This window comes from Ictalurus punctatus, chromosome 28 (assembly GCF_001660625.3).
Source record: "Ictalurus punctatus breed USDA103 chromosome 28, Coco_2.0, whole genome shotgun sequence".
Classification (NCBI taxonomy): Eukaryota; Metazoa; Chordata; class Actinopteri; order Siluriformes; family Ictaluridae; genus Ictalurus; species Ictalurus punctatus.
Window position 1 is genome coordinate 2,755,050 of NC_030443.2, and position 20,962 is coordinate 2,776,011.

Here is a 20,962-nt window from a genome sequence, read left to right on the forward strand (position 1 = left end):
CTCTAACATTTCTGGAATCGAACGCACCCGGAGGAGAAGGAAAAGAAGAGAGAGAGAAAAAAACTCACTTCAAGGGCTTGTTACGACATTAAATGTTTTGTTGCTTATAATAAAAAAAAAAGTAAAAAAAAAAATTAATGACTAAAATTCCAGGATGTAATCATGTAGAATAACTATCCGAGCAGCTTGTTGGAAAAGGGCCGAATCCTAAACTCCCTGCCCCCTGTATTAAGTGCACATAGAGATATGCAGTGCACTAATTATCCTATAGGGAGTCGTTTGGAATTCCTCCAGAAGTACAGCTTGGTTAACTTTATAAACGATTAGTTTATTTATATGACTTGTGGACTTAAATTAGTGCCCATGTCCTGACAAGTACGACTCTTTGAATTTAAACGCGGCAACGGTTGTTGTACAAGGTATCAAGTCAGGACAACAAAAACAATAATACCAAAACTCCAACATATTTCATCAAGGAACGCATTACAATAATCAATTTTGATCGAAAAATAAATAAACAAATAAAAAGAAGTTGAACGTTTAAAGGTGCGGTTCGAAATTTTTCCGAAACATCTCAAGACCCATAATCATCGTATACTGTAATGCTGAAGATATTTTCAAAAGGTAGGCTATAATTCATAACATTGACATGCAAGTGACGGCACGAGTTTCTTCGTTTCAGGCTTCCGTTTACTTTTTATTTTCGGCCCAGAAATTAGAGCCACACTGTCTCTCTCTCTTTAAAAGGCCACTCAGGAGGCGCACATCATTTCAACAATTGCGAGGCTGAAAATCAGGGGCGTGTCAGGGTTTTCTCTGCAACGGTAATTCGCCTTGAAGGCTGTATAGAAGGCTCTATAAAAAATTTTTTAAAAAAATTTTTAAAAATGACAGACTCCTCCTTTAAAACGTTTTAAAAACCGACCCGGAGATCTTCACGAAGCGCAACGTTTTCTAACTCTGAATCCTGACAGCGTGCGGAATTTTGCATTCTGTGGTACGCGACATTCAGGGAGCCGGCCAGTGATGTCCCGTGTGCTGAAAAGTATTTATCCTGGATCGAAAACGAGAAGAAACGACAAAGACTTTAGGAAAGGTTGATGTTATTTTATTTGGAACATGTTGCCGGTCTAGCAGCGGCTAGTCGGTCAAGTCGTCTGTTGACTAGCTAGCCAAACAACAACAACAACGACAACAAAAAGTGTCAGCACATCCAAATATCACGTCGGTACTGTTTTCAGTATCAGTGAGGTGCAAAATTATGAGTGAGAACTCTACTTTAGAATCTGCATAGGGTTCTGCTAAAATATCTACCATTTAGGAAAAAGAAGGAAGAACACAGCATACAAAAATATACCACCATAAAAGTTCATAAAAAAAAAATCAGATAGTAATTTTCAGGTAGAGTATACAGCTATTGCACTAACCATCTATAAACTTTAAAAAGTGACAGATGAAACTCGTATACTGATAAACACTAAGAGATGACAAAAAACAAAAATGTCAGTAACACACAATAAACATTGTAAAACAGAGAGAGTCTTCGACTGAAACTACTAGTATGAATGGAATGTCAGAATATATTTGCATTCGACTTGGTATACCTGGATGTGGTTTTAGTACGGTAGTACGCATATTCCATGGGTGGTCTATGTTTTATAACCATGTGGTCTACTAATGAGCATACGGTGTAATATAGTAGTACCCACATTACTTCCGTCAAATACTAGACCACCTATGAGTGTTAGTAGTGTGAGCTTTCCATAGTATCCTGCGTCTAGTTTATATTAGTTAGTGCTCCAAATATTCGCATTCTGATTTATACCCGGAGTGGGCGTGACCTAAACCAGACGTTTTGCCCCTGGATATACTGGAGAAAATAATAAAAATAAAATACCGAGATGTTGAAATGTCAGCAGGATCAGTGTGGTGTTTGAACTGTGGCTCTGAGAGTTCCTCGACCTCCGCTACATCCCTCGAGTTCTCTCGAGAGACGTGCAGTGCGATCGATCGTGCAGTTCGGGTTTTTGATTGTACCCGCCTGAGAATTTTTGTTTAGTTGGTTCGCCTTCCCGAAAAGACACACAAACGATCAGCCTGACTGAAGTCGACGCGACCCCGAGTAGGCTTGGGACGACCGATGATGGTGATCGGAAGAATTTGGGGTTTGTGCGTCACCGACCATCGTTTTGGGATGGTACGGTAAGTAACCGGGACTACTGTCGAACCCCCCCGATAATTCGTTTGACAGTTGGATTAAAGAGCTTCGGATCTTCGGACTTTCTGGCGTCCGTCTCAGCTCAGCGTTACCGTACGAGTGTAACGGCGGCGGTTTTTTAAATTCGTGTCGTATGGTTGCACATTTCTAAACTACTGCCCCGTTAGTCGTGAGTCTCGGCGAGGTCTGTCGCGCTCTCCTCGGTACGGCGAAACCTTTCGAAATTCTCGTCCATGGTGACGACGCCGTGGACAGACGTTAGGTTGACAGACGGTGGATATTCCTTTAAGTGGGAGTCAATTACAGCATCACATAAGCAGTATGAACGCGTGGTTAAACGCGGGGCGCTGGCCAGGTTCGCTTCTCTCGGCGCTTCACAAACAAACCAAGTTTGAGAACAACTGGATTACATAACCAGAATTCCCAGGGGGAGGGATATTATTGCAGAGATCAGACTTCCCCTGCACACCCCTACTCCTTAACATCCTTTAAAACAATCCCTCCATCATTCCCTCTCCTCATTAACCGTTTTCAAACCTATCCCCTGCTTGCCGCATCCCTGTTATTTATCTACACTTCCTCTCTCGTGCCTGCTCTTCCATCTCTCTCTCGCGGTCGGCTCTTTTTTACCTGTCACCATAACAACCGCAAATGTTCGCACAGATCTGCTGGCACCGCACCGGGAGGTGTAGCACCAAAGAGAAAGAGAGAGAGGCTTTAAAAAAAAAAAAAAAAAAAACACCACACACAACACAAAAAAAGACGAGATATAGGAAAAGAGGTTGTGAAAGTGGTGCAGTCCGCCTACACGCCACCGCAACACAAAATGTACGTTCTGTCCTGATCATTTCATCTATAAACACTCCTCTCTCTCTCTCTCTCTCTCTCTCTCTCACACTCACACACACCCCGCCATTTTACAAATCTACAGCAGCCCGACTCTCTCCAGCTTCCACCGAGCCATTTTGAACGAAATCCTCTGCAGGAGAGTGCTCAAACACTTCCTCTTGCTCCCGCAGAGAGACACATGAGTCACTACACTTCAGTTCAGTTCGGCTAATCGCTTTCCGACCGCCAAGCCAGATCCTCCAGCACATTACCACAGACAGGAAACACTTTGGTCCACTATCTCGCCAAAATGGCGATTACAGAGCAAATATTAGTGTCCGGATTAGTGTCTGTGTTATTTATTTATTTATTTATGGGGTGGGGGGTGGGGGGGTGTTTTGCGGTCCGCTAGACCGCTATGTCCAGACGTCCAGAGGAACCATCCCCTCTTTGCTGACGGCTGGAGGAAGCAGATTCTCCTCGCACAGGAAGTGCAGGGGGAAGTGGACGAGGATGCCGCGGATGGCGCGCACCTCCTCGGCCGCCGTCTCCGGGTCGTTCTGGGCCAAAGCGACCGTGCTGACGTGTTCCTGCAGCTCGCGCAGGTTGTGGATCGAGTCTGATGGAAGGCACCGGAAAACCTGCGGAGCGAGAGGAGGAGGGAGTTGTAGCATAGAGTCCCCCATTTTCCCCCCAACTAGAATGTTTCCATAGTTTTCCTTCATATCGTTCACGTCGTCGTACTCACCCTTTCATAGACGGAGGCATTTGAACGGGCAATATTGTTCCACACCTCGGTGAAGAAATTATCGCTGACTGGGTCGTCGATATCTACTGCGGGGTCGGAATCGGCCCCCAGCAGGACCCTGAGAGAGAGAGAGAGAGAGAGAGAGAGAGAGAGAGAGAGAGAGAGAGAGAGAGAGAGGGAATCAGAACAACAAGTGAGAGACAGAGAGAGGGAAACCGTGAGAAAGAGAGCAAAAGAAAGACAGCGAGACAGAGAGAGGAATCATGGAAAGAAAAAAAGAGAGAAAGGAGACAGAACGACAGAGACATGGAGAACAAGACGGAGACAAAGAGGGACATCGAAAGACAGTGAGACGGAGAGAGAGAGAGAAGAAATTGAGATCACACACTAATATCTCCTCCTTTCCATGTAACAGGCTGTTTAAACGTGCGACTCTGTACATCTCTCTCATCCCGCCTTTCCACGCTCATTTATCCAGATGTTTTAGTTGTTTCCCACGACTAGTGGGAAACACGACTAGTGTACGGAGTTCCAGGTTCTTCCCGAGCGTGTGGAAGCCCTGCGTGTCCTGTGCTTCGCTTCCGAGTTCAAGGAAATGAAATACGGTTTTTGCGAAATCTCACTGCTCGATCCGGCGGCCATGTTTACTACAGAACAGGCGATGAGGAAGTGCACAGGAAGGTCTGATGTAGCGGACGTAAATGGATTCGAGACGTGCAAAAGTGTTTCTGTGGCTCCTCGACAAGCCTCATGACTGGAGTGTGTAGCAGAAGATGAATCAACACCAACGTCCTGAGCAAACACATCCCAGAATTCAGCAGTAGAACCAAATGTAATGTAAACCTCCTCAGGTGTGTGTGTGTGTGTATAATCTCATTCTTGTACCTCAGAGTTTCAAAAACCTCCTACACAGCATACAGTACAGTACACACACACACGGAAGGTCACCTCCCAAACCTAGCTGTGATCTCTCGTCATGCTGAGGAAGGTGCTGCAGAAATGCACCGTTTCCCGTAGCAACGGAGAGCTGACAGTACAGAACACAGCGTGCCAACCACAAATTGCTACACACACACACAGTGAGAGAGAGAAGAGGAAGTAAGAAAAGATGGTAGATGAGGCATGGCACGCTCTCACTCTCTCTCTCTCACACACACACACACACACACACACACACACACACACACTCTCACACAATAAAGCTATTGAGATGCATCAATCTGCGTGTTTACCCAAGATTCATGCGTTTTTCCGGAACTTTCCCTCCTTTTCTATAGAGCCACTCTGTGACGTGAGGACTGATGCTGCACGAGTGTACAGCTGTGCTCATAAATTTACATACCCCTAGCAGAATCCGCAAAATGTTAATAATAATAATAATAATAATAATAAGCCAGGGGGGTGTAAACTTTTGAACAGGATGACCGGTGTAAATTATTTTATTTAAAAAAGATCTTTTTTTTTTGGTTTGTTGTTCATTTAGTACCGCACGTCAGAAGCTACATAAGATATTTACATGTTTCCCAGAAGACAAAATAATAACAATTTACCCCGATCATCCTGTTCAAAAGTTTTCGTATCCAAGTAGATAAAAATCGCCGGCCACCGTAGAAGGAGAACAAATGTCAAGATGTTAAAAATAATGTAGAACTCGACAGGGACGCGTCCACTTTCAGATCTACCCTTAAAATACACTCAGACAGGAAGGAAGGAAGCTGTTGAAAACACTGGACCTTAGCATCACTTTATTTATGCACTGCCCTAATGACCAGGCTGTTTTCTAGAAGAAGGAATTACTTCTTGTCACACTTTGTGCATGTGGGCTATCGAGTGGCTTTAGATTACTAAGCACACACACACACACACACACACACACACACACACACACACACACACACACACCTGAAGCACTCCTTCCGCAGAGCGAGCGCGAGAGGCCCAGCTTCATACTCTTCTCCGTTCATTCGGGACGGAACCCTCTCCTCGTCCTCCACCAGCACGGCCAGCTCACTGTCCCGATATCCCATCATGCTCCTGTCGTTAATGTTGGCCGAACCTGACGGATGACATTTAGAGTGCTGTTTTCACAATTCTTGATTCTGATTGGTCAGAACCCGTGGCTTGATTTTCGACAAGAGCGACCCTGAGGGTAGTTCCGGCAGCAATTCGGCAAATCAGTTTTATATTAATGCTCTCGTTTATATCGCTACGTTATTGTTTCTATAGTAACTGCTCATTCACAGGGACATGGATGATGGGCATGCCACATATTCGGAGAAATTGGTTTGTTATTTTTGGAAGTTTTCGGAAGGAGTCTCCAGTGTCAGCACTTTTGAACAACATTAAGTGTAAGTAGAAATGGATAAAAAGTATGACAGTTTGTTGTTTAAGTAATATGAAAATTGTAATCATTGGCAAACTGCTGTGGTATAAGAGGAATAAAACAGTATATATTTTATATATATATATATATATATATATATATATATATATATATTTTATATATATATATATATATATATATATATATATATATATATATATATATATATATATATATATTAAAAAAAAAGAAGACATTTTGTGGTTTAAACTAGGATAAACTGTGGTTTAAACCAGGATAGTCCACAAGATGGCGACAAATGTAATGTTTTCCTTACCGTAGGCGGTAAAGAGGAAGGAATTTAAGGACGGTCGATGTGAAAGGTCTCACCAATGATGTAGCGGCGGTCGTCGGCGATCAGCGCCTTGCTGTGGACGTAGATGAGCTCAGAGATGGGTGTGTGGCCGAGCTCGGAGTGCGTGCGCACGCCACACAGAGAGATGTACTGCGTCCATTCGTCCTGCACTGGAGCGTGAGAAGGAACAGTGGTCATGATGATCACAGTGAGCAATATTGACTGGCTGAGATTAGGAGAACACACACTTACTCTGTTCCTTGAGGCGGGATAGAATAGAGTTCTTGCCACGATTGATTGTCCTGAAAAACAAAGAAAAAAAAATCTAAAACGTCCGTCACCACCATGAGAGAGTCCATATGCAAGAATATGACAAGACAAAGAGGTAATGAAAGGAAAAAAATAAAATACAAGACACAGAGGTGATGAAAGAATGACATGACATTACGAAAGTAAAAAAAAGCACAACGAAGTCCAGAAAGGGAGAGAAACAGGAAGTACAGGAAGAGTGTGTACCTGTATGTAAAGTGCAGTATAGCCCGGATGGCGTTGCCTCCTCCCTCACTGATGTCTCCCTCAAATCCAGGCAGGAGAGGAATCACCACAAACACTCTGTACTTCTGCTTCTCACTGCACGCACACACACACACCTTTAGTTTAGACGACTGAACAGCAAATGAAAAAACTCTGCATGCCGACACACACGCACTCACACACACCTGTGTGCCTGCAGGATCCTCTTGACAATAGCGTCTCCTATGCTGTTGCTGTTTTTAACAGACTCACCACAGCTAATGAAGAACTGATTCTGAGGAGAACAAACATAACACTGTCATACCATCAAGACTCTGTATCTGTACGTCAGTGACAGGGAAGGAGGCGTGTCTTCTGTACGTCAGTGACGGGGAAGGAGGCGTGTCTTCTGTACGTCAGTGACGGGGAAGGAGGCGTGTCTTCTGTACGTCAGTCCCGGGGAAGGAGGCGTGTCTTCTGTACGTCAGTCCCGGGGAAGGAGGCGTGTCTCCTGTACGTCAGTGACGGGGAAGGAGGCGCGTCTCCTGTACGTCAGTGACGGGGAAGGAGGCGCGTCTCCTGTACGTCAGTGACGGGGAAGGAGGCGCGTCTCCTGTACGTCAGTGACGGGGAAGGAGGCGCGTCTCCTGTACGTCAGTGACGGGGAAGGAGGCGCGTCTCCTGTACGTCAGTGACGGGGAAGGAGGCGTGTCTTCTGTACGTCAGTGACGGGGAAGGAGGCGTGTCTTCTGTACGTCAGTGACGGGGAAGGAGGCGTGTCTTCTGTACGTCAGTGACGGGGAAGGAGGCGTGTCTTCTGTATGTCAGTGATGGGCAAGCAGGCGCGTCTTCTGTACATCAGTCCCAGGGAAGGAGGCACGTCGTCTGTATGTAAGTGTAGGTGAAAGTGTGTGTGTGTGTGTGTGTGTGTTACCTCTATATAAATGTAGTGCTGGCTGTTCTCAATGATGTCTACATATGCTTTATGGATGGAACATTCGCATGTCCCGGCTGACCAGTGATCCACCGAGCGAAGCACCTGGCGATGGAGAACGAGGGGAAAAAAAGAGGGAAAAAAGAAGAAAAGAGAGACGATTACATTTTTTAAAGAAGAGCGATAATTAATTTGTCAAATTATTTTTCCTCAAACGAGGCTCTAAATATAACTGCAAACATACGTAACTAAGTAAAAAAAAAAAATAAGAAAGAAAGAAAGAAAATCCTTGTTCTTATTGGCTGAAAGTTAATTTCTCAGTCCCCCCTGTTCTAGATATTAGTTAGGTCATCTGAGGAGCTCAGTGTTAGTGTAACAGTGTAATTAGTGTTTGATTACTGAGGATATTAAAATATTTTTGGGCACGTATCCAGTCTCTCGTGTGTGTGTGTGTGTGTGTGTGTGTGTGTGTGTGTGTGTGTGTATACCTGTACAGATGCTTTGGCCGTTCCAGGCACGGTGAAAGGAAGCTCATCGGCAGTAGTGTGACTCTTGGGCAGCAGGTACGGGTAAAATGTGGCTTTATACTTTTTCTTAAAATTCTGAAAAAACGGCAGCACACACACACACACACACACACACACACACACACACACACACACACACACACATCATTACGTCATTTAAACCCTAGTGCATATGTAATACTAGGCTTCATTAAGCTTGACCTCTGACCTTAGTGAAGTTCCAGCGCTGGATAAAGTGGCGTGCCAGGTCCCTGGCTGCCTTCCCATGAACCGCCACTCCGAGGTCGCGCCACGGGATGCGAGGCACGTGCGTCCGGTCCACGTTGTCTGAGTGAGAAAATACATTACTACTGCTACTACAATACGTATACTCCTGCACGCATGCTAGCACAACTCAAATAGTGCTTGGTGGTACCTTGGAAAGGCTGGTCCAGCTGTGTCCAGTCCTTCTGGATGAAGTTGCTATAGTCTTTTCCCAACCATAACAGCATGTTACAGCTCAAATCCACCTCATCGCAAGCTTCTCCAGCCTCTCCGCCAGCAAGAGGAACATCCTCCCCTTCAGTCTGAGAGAGAGAGAGAGAGAGAGAGAGAGAGAGAGAGAGAGAGAGAGAGAGATGCACAATACAAAACAGAGCATATACTATAATCCATGATATAGGTTTTATTTATTTTTTTTAATTGCTAGTCATAAGTCATAGCCACCTCCGGAACTGAGCGTGCACTGTGATTGGCTGTTTGCGATTCCATGACGTCAAACAACCTGTAATTACTGTCGTCCCATCTCCCGAAGGCAAGGTCCAGCCCGCCCACGAAGGCCACCGATTGGTCGATGGCCACCATCTTCTCATGGTGGGCCCACAGGAAGATGACGGAGGCCACGTGGTCGGGATGACGCATAACCTAGGCAACAGCAAGATAAACAATCATAAATTAACATCACTACAAACAAATAAACGAACAAGAGGGATTCATTCATTTAAAATAAATAAATAAATAAATAAATAAAAAGTCTTAGTATAGTGTAGTGTGTTTTGTGTAGGGTTCACACCTTGATATTTGGGTGCAGGTCCATGAGGGTCCTCTTACTGTACTCGCTGTTAATGCCCAGGGCCAGCTCGAGCTCTTTATACAACAGCACACACACCTTCACACCTTGCTCCTGAAAACACACACACACACACACACACACACACACACACACACACCCACAATGAGGGAAGAAACCAAAAGGAACTTCCATTCACTGTCTCATTATTGATTTACTCAAAGCACAAATCTGCTGCTTACGGCTTTGCGTTTGAGGATCTGGTCCAGACGCCAGTACGTCCCCCTTGCTGGACGCTTGAGGTAAACCTCGGGACTTAACCTGAGAGAAAACGGAGAGAGGACGAACACGAAACAGCAATTAATCCCCCGACCACAAAGCTCACAACGCAGAGTCAGATCTCAAAGCCCAGGAATTTAAACCAATTTAAAACTGGACAGGACAAAAACGTAAAAACCCCAAAAGCTGTGAAGATAAGATAAGGAGTCCAAGATAAATCAATATAACTGGAACGATCTAGATTGATAAATGTAATAGAAGGTGCACACAAAATACACAGGAGGTCCAAGCTATCAGCAGCATGTCTACAATGGAAATCTACTTTCCAACAGTAATAATAAGCCACTTGCCACGTGACTTATACTGACATTTAATTTTCCAGGTCTGACAGAGTAAGTAGAATCTGTTCTGTAACAAACATCAGCACTGAACTATGGCAACAATAACAGCACAAAAACTAAACTACTCTAAACTGGCACTGTGTGCATTGAGTGCGTACTGACCACCAATCAGTGATGAAGATCTCCTCCTCCGCCTTCTCCAGTGCGTCCGCCAGGTCTGAGAAATACCCACTCCCGTTCACGTACCTGTCAATCAAATCCATCAGTCGCTCACTCCATCTTTAACAACGTCACTGACAGAAACTAAACTCTTCTACATCTCAACACCAAGAGAGAATGCGGACACATGACCGAAAACATCATCAGATCAGAACCCAATTAAACAAATGAGACAAAAATATTGAGGAAAATGATCCATATGTGGTATAAATATGTGAACTTTTGCTTTCAGTATCTGGTGTTTTTGACTCGGCCGTTCCAAAACATTCACTTTATTCTTCTTTAACCGTTCTTTGGTAGAACGACTCGTGTGCTTAGGGTCGTTGTCTTGCTGCGTGACTCACTTCCTCTTCAGATTCAGTTCACAGACAGAGATCCTGACATTTCCCTGTAGAATTCGCTGGTGTACTTGTAAGCAGGCAAGTATGTATAAAAGTATTTACTTATATACTTGTGAGTAAATGTCACGTTTCTTATGTTTCCGTATTTGTAGTAGTAGTACTGGTTTTAACAGATCTTACATATCAGCTTCTTCATTAGTCGCCTCTCTTACTGCATATTTTGCAGAGACAAAAGGTCAAGGGTTACACCAAGAGCCCTCTTCCTCCCTCTTTGCCGTCCTCTGTATTTTCCCAGTCTTATCAGTCAGCCATTCTGTGAACTTATATAAACCTTCCATGTGTGTGTGTGTGTGTGTGCGCGCTTAAAAACCCTGCAGCAGTGAACTTGTTGATTAACTCTGTGTGCAAGTAAAATGTCCTGTGTCAAAGGCCAAGCGAGAAAATGATGTTTAAAACATACTGAAGACGCATTACAATGCTAGAATAAATGCACCAGTACGAAAGTAGCAAGAAGTAAGAACTGAGGAATTTCCCATGCCGGGCGTGAGGATGCAGAAATGCAGCAGTCATTTTTTTTTGGACCCCAGAAGCTTCTGTCGTACTTAGCTCCGGGCTCTGAAGTAGCCATTTCAGTTAAAAGTGTCCCATTGGCAGACTTCCAGTTTCTCAGCATAGATCACGCCACTGATTTCTTTCTTCGCCAGATTCCTCACATCTTTGGCTGCCAGACCAAGACGGTCACAATCCGTCACTGTGCTTCACAGGGACTTGCACAATGGCACTAATGTTGTTCTGACATACTACCGACTTTCTCAAATCTAGCGCCGTAACGGTTTTCCACCGACCGTCACTAAATCCTTCATCGTCTTCTGCGCTGCCTTTCTGTAAACAGCTCTCAGCATCACTGAGGATACTTTGAAGCCGGATGACTGCCAGATACTGAGCCAGAACTGAAAATGCCCCGGGACCATTAAACACTATTCATCAGACTAACACCATTTTGTTTTTTTTACTACAACCCCAAAGCCAAAGGTTTTACTTGGTTATACTGTAGTTTTTCCTCTAGATTACATCACTATAAACCAAATCATATATGCACATATACCTGTACACTGAAGCATGCACTTAATTAAAGCTACAATTTTAATTCTAAGTATACACGCACATGCTGATACCTGTATGTGTGTCTGTCGTATAGATATGAAGCGAGAAGTATAGTATAAATGATAATAAAAGGAGCATGCTAAGGAGATGTACCATTTGGTGAGGGAGTTGGGTCTGGGAGGGGCGAAGCCGTCGAAGCGGTGAGTCTTGAGGAAATCGCAATGTTCAGACAGACGCTGTATCTCATGACTCCACCATTGGGCCTGCCTGTAGCTATTACACTTAATGATCAGCTTCCTGTAACCACACACACACACACACGTTAGCTTCCCAAACACTATCAGAACAATCCTTCATAAATACGTGAGATTCTTTCAAAAGAACCATATACAATGTATATGCTCGTAGCTGTGGAACGTCCTAGTTATGAAACAAGCTAGTTCTCACCAGACTCACTAATATTCCGTCTCACAAAAAAAAAAAAATAATAATAATAATCTATCTTGTTTCTGCGAAGACGTGACGCGTACACTTTGCAGACGTTGTTACACCCAGATGTCCCCTCTCACTAACTTTTACAGAAAGCTACAATGATAAAGAGACTGAGGAGCGCACACCGCCCGTCCCTCGCAAGAGAGGGGACGCACTTACGGTAATCCTTCTTAAAACCAGCCGTGATTATGGCAGACACGGGTCTCGACTGGGTTCGAGCACTACCGTTAGTGCCCATGTACATTCGTTTTACGCGTAAAACTTTCTTCCTTCTTAGCCGCCAACGGAACGAATAACTCGTGAACGTAACCGTGTACGCGCCGATTTTCCGTCTCGACCCTTTTAGGAAAGGTACGAGTGGCTACGCGGTTCACGTGCCGGCGGCGAGTTCTCGGTTTTGCGTGGCCGTGTTTCACACCTGCTGACGTTCTCGATGCACACTCCGTGTTTCGTGTCCGTGTAGCTGCGGTCCACCAGAACTTTCAGCTCGGGGTCGAAGAGCAGCACGAAGGACACCACACCTCGTTCTCTGCGTTCAGAACGGACCCATCGTTAATAAGCGGTTAATGAGCTGAATGATAGAAAATGGGGAAAACTGAGGAAAGGTCTGTTAAAGCTTTAAAAGTTATTGACTTGTACCATCATCAACGTTCAGCCTTTCACACAGAGAGAGACTGCACCGTGAGCAAGGATGAAAGCAGCGGAGACTTTTACTGATGGAGAGAAAGAGAGAGAGAGAGAGAGAGAGAGAGAGAGAGAGAGAGAGAGAGAGAGAACCGCTACAAGTGTGAAAGAGGCGTGAATATGATTATGACCAGGGAAGAGAGTAGAGAACAGAACGTACAGTAATATAGGTGCGTAATGGAAAAGAAAGGAGGAAAGTATAGTGTGTCCCGCGTGTGAGAGAGAGCGCGAGAGAGAGACCTGGACATGTAAAGCAGAAACGAGTCCTTGACCACAAGCCAGCGTTGCGACCAGCGGAAACAGAACTGATGGTGGCCGAAGCAGTTGATGCCTTGGATCCGGTGACCTCCTGACCTCTTCAAAATAAATCCCTCCCTGTGAGAGAGATTTAAGAAAAGCCAAGAAATCAGCCTGTTGCTTATTTATAGGCACCCTCTAATACACACACACACACACACACACACACACACACATACTCACAGGCCTTTGGGTCCAAGATCTTTTATAAAGGACAGAGGGCTGATGCTGAGGAACTCCATCTGAGAGCATACGTAAGCAAGTGTTTATTAAATACATTGTGCATTGTGTGTGCGCAATAGCGGTTCCAAACATGTTATACAAGTGTGTGTGTGTGTGTGTGTGTGTGTGTGTGTGTGTGTGTGTGTGTGTGTGTGTGTTCACCATGCCACTGTAGTTTTTGCAGAAGGAGTTCTCCAGAAGGTTGTTTAGGTATTCTTCCAGGTATTTCTGTAGCACACACACACACACACACACACACACACACACAATTGCAAACCAGTGAACACATTTCAAGCAACTGGACAAAGTCTGATAATCCAAAAACCAGCAGATTTCATCGTAATAATCTGATTATTCAGTTAGTATTACACACTAAACGCTCTCACCTACATCGGGGTTTTTTTTTTTTTTTTGATTGATTAAAAGTTGTTTGTCGGACAAAACGAGCTAAAAAAAAAAAAAATTCGCGCCAGATTTACAAAAGTTCAACCGAACGGCTGACTTTTTCCGCGTACTCGCGCCGATCGGCCGTAAACGACCAGGCGTGTTCGAGGCGCGGCGGATTATATTTCGCAAGAAAAAAAAAAAAAAAAAAAAAAAAAAACGGAGACTAAACGCGGGAAAGGACACGTCTCCTGCGCCGGATCGTCCAGCGACGCGGCTCGGCCGCTGCAGCGCGTTCGCGGATACAGAAACTCGAACTCGTCCTCCTTTTACAGGGTGCCACGACCTTCTAAAAATAAATAAATAAATAAATAAACAAACAAATAAATAAATAATCGATCGAGGTTTACATTAGTAAGTCTCCTTATATGTTAACCTCGCGCAAACCGGATGCTCATAAACACCACGATTCTTGTAGACGATTTACGAATAAATTTGTCCACATCCCCCTTAAGGGTGTAGCAGCATATGAAGAAAGAAAAAATAAAAAAATCAAATTTTGTAATGTCTTTTACGAATAAATAAATAAATAAATAAATAAATAAATAAATAAATAAAGTTAAATACAGATGCATGGTTAAGGATCTTTAACTACAATCGCAAAAACAATTCATTAATATTAGAAATCGTATACACCGTTACTAATACAGTAATACATCACAAGCCTGTGTGTTTGTACCGGTTTGCTGGAGGTCCTGCCCATTCTCTCGGTGCCGTGCAGAGAGGGCATCTCCTCGGTCATGCTCTCCAGCTGCTGCCTCTGAATGGCAAACCTGACCCACACACACACACACACACACACACACACACACATTAAAATATGATAAGGATGATTCTTAAAGCTACGCAGCCTCATTAATTATCGTGTCCATGGATTCAATCAAAATACTGAGATTTTTAGGGCCTGACACAGCACAAGCCTACTGTTGAACATGTGTCTGAGAGTGTGTGTGTGTGTGTGTGTGTGTGTGTGTGTGTGAGAGAGAGAGAGAGAGAGAGAGAGAGAGAGTGTGCTCACCTCCCGAGCGGGAGGAACTGCAGCATCATCTTGTGCTTGTACAGGTCTCTATGCAGGTCATGGAAATGCTTATACTTCCTCTTGATGGTCCAGGTGAAGTCGCCATGGGTCAGGCGCACCGTATACAGAGAACAAACACGTACCTGGGCGCGCGCGCACACACACACACACACACACACACACACAAACACAATGAGTATTTGACTTATACTTTTTTTCCCCCTTGCGAAATCACATTACAATGACATATTATACAGAACTGTGCAAAAGTCTAGGCGTAGATGTTTATGTCTACTACGTTGCTGAGTCCGCAGAAAAATCACACACACACACACCTTGGAGCGAGTGGTATATCTCTCAGTGTTCTCCACTCTGCAGGTGATGGGCGTGTTATGAAGCAGCGGAGACAAGCCCCTTTCCTTCAGATCGTTCAGGTAATGCACCACGAAAAACGCACGTTCTTCTAAAGAAGAAAAAAAACATCACCACCACACGTACACTTCATAAACATCCTGCACGGTCCTTGAGGAGACGGACACAGAACTCGTCCCGTTACAGATTCATTTTAAAAGATCCATTCTGTAAAATTTCCCCATTTCCCGACACGACTCCACACAAGGGGATCCGTCTGAGACTGGAAAAAGATGACTTTATTATTATTATGTTTTAAAAATCTGACGAATTCAATAAAACCTGTCGACCGGCTAAAAGCGTGCAGAAGGAATAGGTTTAAAAACAACGGTTTACTGCTTTGGATTGGGGGCGGTTATGAATCATTTGCATATTCGTAACCTCCCTATCTTTCACTGTCCAGTTTCGGGAAGTCTGCGCGCTCCGTATCCGCAGATTCCTGTTCTCGGCGGACAGGAGTGAAACCTAATGTGGTCATTTCCGGTGGTAGGGCATCCTCCTCAGGGTTTGGCGTGTTGTGCGTTCGGAGATGCTCTTCTGCCCACCCCAGGAGAAATAGAAGGTGGGTATCTTTATTTAAGGTTATCGTAGCAGCGCGAACCAGTCTGGCCATTCTCCTCAAACCTCTCGCTTCTACAAGGCAGAACTGGCGCGAAAACAAAAGCGTTTCGTTTTCCGCACCGTTCTGACGTCAGCTCTAGAGTCTATTGTGTATGAAAAGCTCAGGAGATCAGCAGGTTCTGAAATAATGCTCTCAATCCAGCCCATTTGGGAACAAAAAACAAACCAAAAATGTTTCGCTTCGTTATATGGAATTCTGCTTCGTGCCACGTCCTGTATAACGTGGGTTTCACGGCAAATACGCATGCATCCTGGTAAAATTCCAGTCCAAACACAGGTTTCGAGAGAAAAACCCTCTCTGACGCTTTGCTGTGTAGCTGGTCTCCGCTTGATCTGGCACTATGTGGTAGAGATTCTGCTAAAACAGGCCAAGGCCACTGTTCTCCTCCCATTTCTCATAAATCCCCTCATATCATCCTCTCCATTCGGAGAACCCATGATTCCATTTTGCTGTTACGTCTCATGGACCGTAAACTCTTTTCAAGGATCACTGTACGAAACCCTGTTGTTCCTCACAAGAGTAAGCATGAGAAATGTCCACGAGAGCATCGCTTCCGCACTCCATCAGCGTCCCGAGCTGCTTTGAATCGATAACGTTGTTCGAGTTGGAGCGTTACTTCGGAGATGTTCGCTGATGTTCGATGTTCGCTCCAGCTGTAACGTTCGCATGAATACTCAAACTCGTTTGCCTCGGACCGAAGAGTCGTTTGGGGAGGGGAAACAATTGTGTTTTTCACCGCGTTCTGCATGTACTCTCACCACCGTGAGAAAAAATTACATAATTTACATAAATTCTCTTGGACTTTGCTTCCTTTCACATGTCTGGGTTGATATTTATTATCGCTATTTTAGTTCAATCCATATTTAAGACGTGTACACCATGTTGTTCTGGATGCGTCGTATGAAAAAAAAATAAATAAATAAAATAAAAGTATGACTTTGTGTAAAACACATGCACCTGTACACCAACAGAGAAGGCGGTTCTGTTCAAATCAAGGTTGCCAGATTGGCCTAACATTTTTTTTTCTTTCTAACTGACTATAAACGATCTCTAGTTGTCGCCAGATTATAATTATAATTAGTTAATGTGTATTTTGGCTGGGAACAATCTGGCAACCCTGGCAGAAACGCACATTTTCTATTGGTTATACAGCAAAACAAACATGTACCTACAAAAGATTATGGACTTTCTTTACAAATGAGAAGAAGAAGAAAAAAAAAAAAAAAAAGCAACGCTAACATGCGTTATCCAGTGAAATCCAGTAAATATAAACAGTCAGTAATTCAATTTCTCACACTGTGTGACTTCAGGGAACAATTACTTGGTTTCTATGAGCTTTACACTCATGACTTTATTCATTACGTTTTTATTATGTTTTATGTAGGGTTATAAAGGATTAGGTTCCGTTTTTAGAAACTAACCGTAAATCACCACCTTTCTCTTTATTTCTCTTTTAAGCCGTACATTTCACAGTCGGTGGAAAAGTGTGTGTGTGTGTGTGTGTGTGTGTGTGTGTGTGTGTGTGTGTGTGTGTGTGTGTTCTCACCAATGTTCTTTCTGATGGAGTCGAGCTGATCTTCAGTCAGAAAACTCACACAGGCGTCATCGTGAGAACACTTCTTGTCTGTGTTGACCTCCGGGCTCGCCATGATGCTGCTGACCTTTATACAGACACACACACACAGACACACGCATACACATTTTAGTCTCTATCCCAGCTAACAATTTTATGTTACAAGAACATTTCCCTAACGTTCCCATTAAATGATAAAATCATTATTTCTAAAAAGTTCTAGGAACGTTCAAAACGTCCAGTTTTATTTAGACGCTGTATTAACGTTCTTGATCGGTTATAAAAACGTTCTTCAAAACGTTATTACGACATTCCATTCACCGGTTATATAAACGCTCGCTCAATGTTTTGGCACGGTTATGAAAACGTTATGTAAAACGTTACTCGAACATTTAATTTTCCATTACATACAAACATTTCCTCAGCATTCTTCCTAGGTTACAGGAATTTTTTCTTCGCAACCGTACGTTCCGTGCTCGTGTTATTTAAACGTTCTCTCAAAGTTTTTCAACGGTTATGAACGCAAAACATCACCGGAAGTTCACCGACGGTGTTGCTTTCAAACTTCAGGACGTACACGCACGCGCAGGACGTGTCGGTGGCACGTTCACACGGCGGACGCATTGACGACTGCTTACGTGCGCATGTGCGGAGGGTTTCTTTACAAAGTGATATCGCCACCTACAGGCCTGACGTGTATAATACAGCGGTTTTAGCCGTTTTCGCCGATCTGTTTGAAACGATCTGTGGATCGTCTCGAAGACGTTGTCGTCTGTACGCGAAACTTTAAAAAAAAAAAAATCCCTTTTCTGTTTGTAGCTGAAAGCGTTGTCGTGTAAACGTACCCCTGTACTCCTAAGACTACATGTTCACCAGCAGTCAGTTCCAAGCTGCTGCTCTGCACTGATCAAATCCTGATTTTATAACCGCGACCTCGTCTGACAAAATCATCAGACACACAAGTTAAAGACTTACGGCTATGCTGTGGTTTCGGCTGTATTTACATGTGAAATGATCGCTCGGAGACAAAGAAGTGAGGGAGAGGTGTGTCTCCAGGGGAAAGTGGGGGGGGGGGGGGGGGGGGGGGTGTTACATACTGAGTGACTATGTTTACATGGACAGCAGTAATCTAATTACCGATCTCACTCTGAGTATGATAATGTGATCAAGGTGTTTACACGAGTCGCTTTTAGAATACTCCTTTCATGTACCCGTTTTACATGTTCTAGAACATAATCAGATTAACCTCACACGTCATTACGTCACCGCGCCACGCCTAATCTCATCACAAATTGTCATGACATTTTTTAAAAGTAATGTTTTTTTAAAAAAAAAAAAAAAGTTCCACTAACGATGTAAGAATAACGTTTTTATGCTAACGTTTTAAGAACGTTTACCAAAGACAAAATGTTGGGGGAAAAAAAAAAAAAACCTTTCAACTAACGTTACTGCAAGAACTTTTCAAATAACTTTCGGAGAACGTTCGCCAAAGTTCTGAGAACGTCCCCCGTTACCACAAATCTCTCAGATGTGCATTTGTCTTTGTCACAAAAGCTTCCATGCGACCGCAACCCTACTACCACGCTGACATTCTCGGTCACCTGAACGGCTACTCTTCTGTTAGCGCCGTGTTAACATGTCAAAATTTCATCGGAATGGTGCAAAAATTCCATCGTGCAAACTGGCCTTTCTAAAAAACCTCGAGTACATCTCGTACATTATTTAGTATCTAAATCACTGGCTCAGAATCAATGCCAGAGCACATAAGAACATTAATGTTAATATAATCGCTGTGTTTTGATGATCTTGTTCACTAAAAAAAAACAAAAAAAAACAACATGCTTGCCAAGGAAGTTTCCTTAATATGCCGAGATGTTCACAGCTCGCACTTTTCCGAGCCCCGCCCTGCAGCTCTCACCAGGTTTTAATATGTCCCGACCTGACCTTCTACTGTAAAAATCAACATCATTGCTCACAGCATTGCTCTACACAACGGACTGACGTTTTACTTTAGTGCCAATGTTGGTATTTTATTCTCTCGCCCTTGCTGACTTCCCCTTATTATTTTCTTTTGTGGAAATCCCCATCACCACTGACTAGACTAGACTAGATTAGAATAGAGTGAAATTACGTCATGGGGGATTGAGAGGATTTATAGTGAACATGACTGTAGACTTTGCTAGAAGAATGACCAAAACTGAGCAATATTTTATATCCCATAGAGGAAAAAAAAAAAAAAAAAAAAAATTTATACCTTACTTGATCTATTGACTAAGTGGTATGATTGACATTTAAAGGTGCTCGTCAATTACTATTACTAATGCATGGAAATGTCTATGGAAGACGATAAAACTTTATGAGTTAACCAATGTGATAGACAGAAGTCTATCACACACCTGAGAAAACACAGGTCAAAGCTGGACTCTGGTTGTGTTTAAAACCCCACGAGTCCGGTTATCTACTGCTCAGGGACGCAAACGAGGCAGAATCTGGTGCTGAACGGAAGTGTTGCCAGATATTATTAAGGCGGTTGGGGGGGGTGTATGGAAAGAGAGAAAATAACATTAAACAAGGTAAAATTCTAGAAGTAAGAGATGAAAGGAAGGAAGGAATGGGGGAACTTGTAAGACGGTGTGAAAGGAGGGAGGGAAGGAAGGAAGGAAAACAGAGACGGAAGTAAAGGAGGAGGAAAGGAAGACATTTCTCTTTTTTCAAAAAAAAAAAAAGTCTAAGGATAGGAAATAAGGAAAATAAGAGAAGGGGGGAATAAGAAATAAGAAGGGGGGAATAAGAAACGGAAGGAAGGAAGCATAAGGAAAGGAGTACAGGGATGGAAGTGAAGAGGAGGAAGGAACTAAAGAGATAGCAAAGAAGTAAAGGGGGATAAAACAAAGAAGAAAAGGAAGCAAGGACGGACAGCAGTAAAGGAAGGAAGGAAGGAAGGAAGGACGCACAGGAAAGTAGGGGAGGAAAGCAAAGAAGAAAGGAAGGAAGTAAATACGGGGAAGGAAATAAGTAAGGGGCTTGTCTAGGATGGAGAAACCGTTTGAGTGACATTTTAAGGTGCTCCGTTTCAATACTTCTTACTTATTACAAACTGCACAGAAATATCACCGGAACAAAAAAGTCACACTTAACCGTTTAACCAATGTCATAGAAGCAAACAAACAAACAAACGCTACACTTCCAGAGTGTTGCACAACAGCTGAACACATTCGACCTTTACACGAATCTGCACATTATCTATATTCGCGATCTACACCGATCTGAGAAAAAAAAATAAACACCTCTACAACACTGATGTGACAGGAAGCTGCTGTGGTGATAGAATTTTAATTCGTGTAACCACCGGAAGGTTAAAGGTCAAGGAATGTGCCTGGGTGTAGTACCTGCATGGTGCGTATATGAGCGTTATCAGGCG

At 43.6% G+C, this 20,962-nt stretch overlaps 1 protein-coding gene across 4 annotated transcripts in view; it reads right to left on the bottom strand.

The window, feature by feature from the left end:
* Positions 1–1,092: 1,092 nt before the first annotated feature.
* Positions 1,093–20,962, bottom strand: part of pld2 (phospholipase D2) — a 30,627-nt gene continuing 10,757 nt past the window's right edge. For 3 of the 4 annotated variants that reach the window (XM_017460068.3, XM_047151748.2, XM_017460069.3), the window contains exons 2-25: positions 17,515–17,629; positions 15,271–15,398; positions 14,936–15,078; positions 14,597–14,690; positions 13,636–13,701; positions 13,435–13,493; positions 13,195–13,329; positions 12,689–12,799; positions 11,932–12,075; positions 10,277–10,360; positions 9,737–9,815; positions 9,498–9,608; positions 9,152–9,349; positions 8,862–9,012; positions 8,655–8,773; positions 8,408–8,521; positions 7,920–8,024; positions 7,192–7,280; positions 6,989–7,102; positions 6,725–6,774; positions 6,508–6,642; positions 5,697–5,850; positions 3,795–3,912; positions 1,093–3,687 (exon numbers count right to left, since the gene is read on the bottom strand). In XM_017460068.3, the coding sequence (XP_017315557.1) occupies positions 3,463–3,687; positions 3,795–3,912; positions 5,697–5,850; positions 6,508–6,642; positions 6,725–6,774; positions 6,989–7,102; positions 7,192–7,280; positions 7,920–8,024; positions 8,408–8,521; positions 8,655–8,773; positions 8,862–9,012; positions 9,152–9,349; positions 9,498–9,608; positions 9,737–9,815; positions 10,277–10,360; positions 11,932–12,075; positions 12,689–12,799; positions 13,195–13,329; positions 13,435–13,493; positions 13,636–13,701; positions 14,597–14,690; positions 14,936–15,078; positions 15,271–15,398; positions 17,515–17,617 (2,829 nt within the window). In that variant the 5' untranslated portion in view covers positions 17,618–17,629 and the 3' untranslated portion in view covers positions 1,093–3,462. The remainder of the gene's footprint in view (positions 3,688–3,794; positions 3,913–5,696; positions 5,851–6,507; positions 6,643–6,724; positions 6,775–6,988; positions 7,103–7,191; positions 7,281–7,919; positions 8,025–8,407; positions 8,522–8,654; positions 8,774–8,861; positions 9,013–9,151; positions 9,350–9,497; positions 9,609–9,736; positions 9,816–10,276; positions 10,361–11,931; positions 12,076–12,688; positions 12,800–13,194; positions 13,330–13,434; positions 13,494–13,635; positions 13,702–14,596; positions 14,691–14,935; positions 15,079–15,270; positions 15,399–17,514; positions 17,630–20,962) is intronic. The other variant, XM_047151749.2, reaches the window with a different exon arrangement.